Source organism: Oryctolagus cuniculus, chromosome 18 (assembly GCF_964237555.1).
Source record: "Oryctolagus cuniculus chromosome 18, mOryCun1.1, whole genome shotgun sequence".
NCBI lineage: Eukaryota > Metazoa > Chordata > Mammalia > Lagomorpha > Leporidae > Oryctolagus > Oryctolagus cuniculus.
The window spans coordinates 10,877,547-10,885,031 of NC_091449.1; the positions used below are offsets into that span (position 1 = coordinate 10,877,547).

At 59.0% G+C, this 7,485-nt stretch overlaps 1 protein-coding gene across 2 annotated transcripts; it reads left to right on the forward strand.

The window, feature by feature from the left end:
- The first annotated feature begins 737 nt into the window (after positions 1-737).
- Positions 738-2,339, forward strand: LOC100358922 (insulin growth factor-like family member 1). 2 transcript variants are annotated; one of them, XM_002723591.5, is made up of 4 exons: positions 746-917; positions 1,324-1,377; positions 1,493-1,736; positions 1,993-2,339. In XM_002723591.5, exons 1-4 carry the CDS (start codon positions 893-895, stop codon positions 2,012-2,014), a joined length of 345 nt encoding a protein of 114 aa, XP_002723637.2. In that variant the 5' UTR covers positions 746-892; the 3' UTR covers positions 2,015-2,339. The 2 variants fall into 2 exon arrangements, with proteins under 2 accessions (XP_051693384.2, XP_002723637.2); XM_051837424.2 differs by lacking the exon at positions 1,324-1,377 and having other exon boundaries at positions 738-917.
- The last annotated feature ends 5,146 nt before the right edge of the window (positions 2,340-7,485 follow it).

Genomic DNA, 7,485 nt, shown 5'->3' on the forward strand with positions numbered 1-7,485 from the left:
GAGCTACCCAAGCAAACTTCGACAGGACCCCCTGCCTGGCCCAGCCTTGTGCTACCTGGGATTCCCAGTGGTACAGAACTCAGCACGGTTTCTTTTTTTTTTTTTTTTTTTATTTTATTTTTGACAGGCAGAGTGGACAGTGAGAGAGAGAGACAGAGAGAGAAAGGTCTTCCTTTGCCGTTGGATCACCCTCCAATGGCCGCCGCTGCAGCCAGCGCACCGCGCTGATCCGATGGCAGGAGCCAGGATCCAGGTGCTTTTCCTGGTCTCCCATGGGGTGCAGGGCCCAAGCACCTGGGCCATCCTCCACTGCACTCCCTGGCCATAGCAGAGAGCTGGCCTGGAAGAGGGGCAACCGGGACAGAATCCAGCGCCCCGACCGGGACTAGAACCCGGTGTGCCGGCGCCGCAAGGTGGAGGATTAGCCTATTGAGCCACGGCGCCGGCTCAGCACGGTTTCTTTGTCCTGAATGCCACAGGGGCTTGGGCTGTGAAGTCAGAGGGGAGTGGAGAGGCCCCTTTGGGAAGATGTCAGGAATCTGCAGCCTGGCACAGGAAGTGGGGAAATGCAAAGACCGAATGGGATGGGGGGGGGGTGAGTTGTTGGGCTGTCTCAGGGTGAGTGGACGGGGAACCACCTGCCCTGCTGTTGGCCAAGGCAGCCAATGCAGTTCCGGGAGGGAGAGGGAGGCCTTTGGGGCAAGTGATGGAAAAACACTGGTCCTCTCTCCACTCTCGCTGTTCAGCCACAAGATCTGCCCCAGGGCCCCACAAGTCTCTACATGTTGAGCAGCGGGGCTGAGATCCAGTGACGTCACCAGCTGATCTGTGGATAAAAGGACCTGCTGAGATGCACAGGTCACCCCCGACTCCACGGCAGCCGCTCTGAGCCATGAGTCCCCGCTGCTGCACCCTGGGTAAGGAGACAGGGTCCTGGGCCCAGCTGACCCCCTCCTCCCAGCCTTCTCCCAGGCCCCTGCATCCCAAGCCCTGCCTGCCCTCACAGGCGACTCCAGCACAGCACTGCCTGAGCCACAGCCCCTGAAAAGACCCCACCCCATCCTGCTTCCCACCCTCACCCCAATGCCCACGCAGCCCCTCTAGCTGCACCCCCGTCTCTCCAGCCTCTTCCTCCCAGTGCTCCCCTCCTGCCCAAAGCTCTTAGCCCTTCTTGTGCTGTACAAGACCCTGGACCACAGGGAGTCTGGACCCCACCCTGGGTCTGCCTCTAAGGCTTCCCCGAGCCTCAGTCCCCGGCCTCAGGCTGGGCTCAGGAGGCCGGCCCAGGCTGCCATCCCCCATCCCGCCCTCTGCCCTCCACAGCTGTCTCAGCCGCCCTCTGCCTCCTCATGGTCCTCTGCTCCCAAGGGGCCCCAGGTGAGCCGGGAGGGGCAGGGATGCTGGCGGGGTTGGGGGGATTCCTAGAGGACCTCAGGCTGGGACCAAGCTGCCCCCCTGCTGCCCCGGGCCACACCTGCTCTGTCTTCCGCAGTATCCCCCATGGGGGCTCGCCGGATAGTGTGTGAGCTGTATGGGAGGTGCGGGGACGAGTTCTACGACCCGGCACACTACTGCTGCCATGACCAGGCCGTGGTGCCCCTGGCCAGGACGCACGGGTGCGGCAACTGCACCTACAGGGTGTGCTTCGAGCAGTGCTGCCCCTTGTCACTGACGGTGAAACTCAGAGACCAGGACTGCTCGGCGGCCGCGGGCCCTGGGGACCGGCTGTGTCACAGGTGAGGGCCTGGACCCCACGGGGTGAGGGCTGCCCAGCAGCGGGGAGGGCCCGTGCCTGTCCTGTCCATCATGGAGTCTAACCCTCCATGAACCCCGGGGCCTCTGTTCACCCCCCTCCCCCATACTTCTTTCTTCTCTGCTCCTGTTTCTCTCCGAGGGTCCCCCTCCTCCATCTCTCTCCCCCACTCCTCTGCACCTGTTCTGCCCACCCTGTGTCTGCGACCCTGTCCTGCTCACTCCTGTCTCTCTCTGCAGCATCCGCTCGCGAGTCAGCTAACTCCCTCCTCATTGGGTCTCCTCGGACCTCAGCCTGCACCTTCCTAGGAGAGGCAATGGGGGTGTCACCGACCAGGAGCCCCGAGGAGCCCTGACCTGACGCCAGCCCCCAGGCCAATGTCCACACGCACAAGGTGCAGCCGGCCCAGTCCCTCTCCTCCAGCCCCGGGAATAAAGCACAGGCACTCTCTAAAGGTTGCCTCCTTTATGTCGTGATCAGGGGCGCTGGGGCGTTGGGGAGGGTCCTGAACTATGACCCGGGGCTGCTTGTTCCTGGCAAGCGCGCATTTTGGCACCAACAGCCGGGTCTCCTGGGTTCGCGAAATAAAAAAAAAAAAAAAAAAAAAAAAATCTCAGGCGCGATTCTTCCCTCCACTTCGACTTCGCCAAAGCGGAGGGGGTGGTAGGGGGCAGGGTAGGGGCTTCAGCGCGGAGCCAGCGCCTCACCTGCGTCCTCAGGTGGAGGGGGCGGGGCCCATGCGTCCTCCACAGCCTGAGGGGCGAGGGGCGCGGGGTGGACCAGAGAGGGGTCGCTCGCGCTGGGAGAGACAAGTCGCCAGCTCTGGGTCCTGGGGACGGATTCGGAGGCCTTTGAGGAGACTGAGCGAGAGCGAGGAAACCATCGCGACCCACCTCAGCGCCCCCCGCCCGCCCGCCCGCCAGCGCGAGGCCGGGGACGCTGGTCCCGCCCCTGTCTGATGCCCCACACCCTCTCCAGGCCCCAGGCCTCTCTCTCCTGGACCTGTGCAGACCGCCCAGCCCCTCCCACGCCCAGGGCCGCCCTGTCCACTTGTCATCGACTGCCCAGTGTGGTGAGGGGGGGGTTGAGACCCTCCCAATAGGAATTATTTGCCTCCAAACGGATTTGCTTGAAATGAACCCGGAAAGTGCTGGCTTATGGCATTCTGGAAGCCAATGAGAATCGATTTAGTGGGGCCAGCGCTGTGGCGTAGCAGGCAAAGCCGTTGCCTGCAGTGCCGGCATCCGATATGGGCGCCAGTGCTAGTTCAGGCTGCTCCTCTTCTGATCCAGCTCTCTGCTGTGGCCTGAGAAAGCAGTAGAAGATGGACCAAGTGCTTGGGCCCCTGCACCACGTGGGAGACCTGGAAGAAGCTCCTGGCTTCTGGCTTTGGATTGGTCCAGCTCCTGCGGTTGCAGCCATCTGGGGGGAGTGATCCAGCAGATGGAAGACCTCTCTCATTGCCTCTCCTTCTCTCCCTGTTTAACTCTGATTTTCAAATAAATAAATAATTAATTAAAAAAGAAAAGAAAATCAATGTAATAACAGAGCACAGCAAACAGGCCGTGACATGGTGGGGCAGGGGGCTCTGACTCCCTTTCTGGGAGGAATAGATTCAGGGTCTCTAGGATCAGCTCTGCTGGGGAGGGGGCGGGCTGGCAGTGTCAGGATGTCTGAACCACCCCTCCCCCATGCCACTCAGCTCAGGCCCCCAGGGGTCTCCCCCAGAAGCCAGCTCTTCCCTCTGGGTAGGAGACCCCACCCCAGGTGAGCCCTAGCATCTCCTAATTGCTTCACAAACAGAATTATCACAGAGCAAATCTTGCTGCTTCCATCACAGGGAAAGAGTGAGCCCCTAAGTCCTGGGCAGAGGAGGGGAGGGGCCGGGCCAGGCAGGGTCCCTGGAGTGGGAGGAGGCTGGGCCCCCTACCCCCCGTGGGGAGGGGGAGCTGGGTCCTGCTTCCAGCCCGGGGCTGACAGGAGTGGGCTCTGTTGAGAGCTGAGCTGAAGGCAGGAGTGGGGGGAGGGGAGGCGGAGGGCTCTGGCTCAGCTTTGGGGGTGGGCTCCACACTGGATTCAAGTGCAGGAGCCAGGGCTCAGTCTCAGAGGCTCAGGGGCGGGGCAGGGCAGTGAGAGGGTGATGGGCGGCCCGGGGTCGGGGTGGGGTGGGCACCTGGCGCTCAGATTCAGCTCCCCGGGGCCCCACCCCTAGGGTCTCCAGGCCCCACCTCTCGCCTCTGCCTCTGCTGTGTCTCCCATTTCCCCTCTCATTCTCCACTCTGCAGTTTCTTCCCGGTGGGAAGAAGGAGCCAGGCCCAACAGGGAGGGTGGGAGGAGGGGCTTTGGACTCAGGATGGGGGGGGGGGGCTGAGGCCCCATTCCCAAGGTGGAGAGAGACCTGCCTGCCGCCCAATCGCCCAATCCCTGCCGACACAGCCTGGAAATGCGGGTCTGGGAACGCCCCGGGCTCTGGGGCCTGCTGTAAGACCACAGCTGTGCGGCCCTGATGGATCCGTCATTGACAGAGAAGCTGAGAGGTGACCGAGAGGAGGGACGACCCAGGGAGGACGCTGTGGCCACCCTGGCTCTCTCTCGGCTCCCCGTGACCCGGGGAGCGCTGTGCAGAGAACTCCCCGTGGACCTCCTGGTGCGCCCTGGTGCAGAGCCTGCTGTTACTGTGCTCAGCGCTTTCTGGAGAGTTCCATGCTTGTATACACCGTCCCAGCGGACTGACAAAATGCCACTGAACGTGTCCAGTGATGTCCTGGGGATCCTAATACATTTCTTCTAAATACTGATTTTTTAAAAATTTTTTGACAGGCAGAGTGGACAGTGAGAGAGAGAGACAGAGAGAAAGGTCTTCCTTTGCCGTTGGTTCACCCTCCAATGGCCGCCATGGCTGGCGCACCGCGCTGATCTGAAGGCAGGAGCCAGGTGCTTCTCCTGGTCTCCCATGGGGTGCAGGGCCCAAGCACCTGGGCCATCCTCCACTGCACTCCCGGGCCACAGCAGAGAGCTGGCCTGGAAGAGGGACAACTGGGACAGAATCCGGCGCCCCGACTGGGACTAGAACCTGGTGTGCCGGCGCCGCAAGGCTGAGGATTAGCCTAGTGAGCCGCGGCGCCGGCTCCGATGTCTTCTCTGCACTTGCTGGGCGACAGGGACAGGACACCTGGCTGAGTGACTGTCTTGTTCATTTCTGCATCAGGGGTGGGGCTCACACCACACACACACCATGCACATCCCTGAAATACCAGGCTGCTCAGTTCTTTCCTAGGGGAGTTGCCACCCTGACCCCACACACAGGGCACCCTAGGGCTTCAGGCCACCCTGCCCAGTGGGGGCAGGACCCTCCAGTCCCAAGTGACCACTCAGATCCTTCCTGGCGTGGAGCAGAGGTGCACCTGCCACCCCGGACACTGGGGTTGGTGCCTCCTTCCCTGCAGGTTTCTGTGAACAACCGAGGGCCCCCTCGGGCTTTAGGGGGCTGCAGGCAGGGTCAGGAGGGGCCCACAGCCACACCCACGTCACCGCTGGGAGGGCCGTTGCTGCGGCCTCGGCTGCACTTGCTGCTCCTCTGGCTGCTTCCACTCTGCTCCCTGTGTTGTGGCCTGGAGGAGCCCAGGTGAGACGCACGCCACGTGCAGTGGGCAGGAGGTGGACTCTGATTTCTGCCTCGGCTGTCACTGGAGACAACGCTCTGTTGTCTCATCTTCTCCCTGCACTGATGGGCGAGGAGTACACCAGGCTAAATTAATTGCATTAGCACCCTTTTTGCAACCTAACCACTCCCGAATGGGTGAAGGGATTTAAGCAGTAACCACACAGGGTTTCCAACATTGAGCTGAGACAACCGTGTGTTTGGCGCCCCCTGGTGGAAGCGCAGAGCACTACCCACGATGTGCACCTCCGAGGATTCCCGCTCTCCTACAAGCAAAGGGCCAGGGGCATACTAGAACATTCCACTGACCCTCGAGCTGACATTTCTTACTTCTTCCCCTTCCCTTTCTTTGAGTTAATTTGCCCTTTCTCTTCTAGTTCCTTACAGTGTAAGTTGCAGGTAGCGATCTGAGACCTTTCTTTTACAATGCAACATTTCCGGCTGTAAAGTCCCCCCGGGGACCTTCGCTGCCTACCTGCTGGTGCTGTGCTTCCCCCTCTAAATCGTCTTGAGTATTTTCTAATTTCTTTTGAAAGCTGCTTGTGCTCCTCGGCTGTCTAATTGCTCCTTTTCCAGCTTTTTCTCGTGTGCTGGCGTCTGTGTTGTTCCGCGTGGCCGGGGGAGACGACTGGCTGCCTGCAGTGTTGTGAGTCCACGGAGACGCTCTGTGGCCCGCAGGTGCTGGCCCCGAGGGAAGCCCCGTGTGCGTCGGAGGAGAGTGTGTGTCCTGCGCTGATGGAGTGGGGGCTCTGACCACGTCTGTTAGGTCTGACAGTTTGTGTTTTTGTCCAAATCCCTGTTATACTGAGCCTCTGTTGATTCTTCCACCATTGTTGAAAGTTAAGTATTGAATTCTCCAACACTTATGATAGGACACTACCCACTTATCTCTTAAGCTCTTTGTATTCTTCCTCATATAGTCTGTGGTTCCATTGCTTGGTTAATATAGATATATATTTAAATTCCTTTATCTTTTTAATGTATTGATGCTTTTTTTATCAATACATATTGCCTTTATTTGTCTTTTGTAACCATTTTTGACTTAAATTATACACACGTATTTAATGATTTATCTATTTGAAAGGCAGAGAGAGAGAAAAAGAAATCTTCCATCTACTCTCAAATAGCTGCAATGGCCAGAGCTGGGTCAGGCCAAAGCCAGGAACCTGGAACTCTATCCAGGGCTCCCATGTGGGTGGCAGGGTCCAAACCCTTGGGCCATCTTCCACTATTTTCCTAGGCTCATTAGCAGGGAGCTGGATCGTAAGTAGATCAGCCGGGACTTGAACCAGCTCTCCTATGGCATGCTAGTGTCGCAGGCAGCCGCTTAACATGCTGCACCACAATGCAGACCCCAATTTAAAGTGTATGCTGTCGGGGTCGGCGCTGTGGTGTAACAGATAAAGCCACCACCTGCAGAGCTGGCATCCTATATGGGTGCTGGTTCGAGTCCCGGCTGTTCCACTTCTGATCCAGCTCTCTGCTGTGGCCTGTGAAGGCAGGAGAGGTTGGCCCAAGTCCTTGAGCCCCTGCATCCACGTGGGAGACCCGGAAGCAGCGCCTGGCTCCTGGTTCAGATCGGCTCTGGCCATTGCAGCCATCAGCAGATGGAAGACCTCTCTCTCTCTCTCTCTCTCTCTCTCTCTCTCTCTCTCTCCGCCTCTCTGTAACTCTGCCTTTCAAATAAATACATAAATCTTTAAAAAATGCATAAATGAAATAAAATAAAGTCTATGCTGTATTATTTCACAAAGGTAACAGAGTGAGGTGTGTTCTCCAGCTGTGGATCACGACACTGAGGTTGTAGAACCAGTTGAGTTGTGTCATAGCTAACATCAAGTCAGAACCTGCTACCGTGGTCCTTTTCTTTGGGACTGTGTGTCAGCCAGCAGGCAGCAGGGGGCGCCAGAAACCCAGAAGAACCTTCCCAGAGCAGGTACCTGGTCATCCTCCCTCCCTGAGGTGCCCGCCCTGGCTTTGTCACCATCTGAGGACGAGTCTGCCTGCCTCCCTCCCTGGGACAGGAGCTCTCTGGGGACAGGAACCTGGGGCTGCATTGGTCACTGCTGCG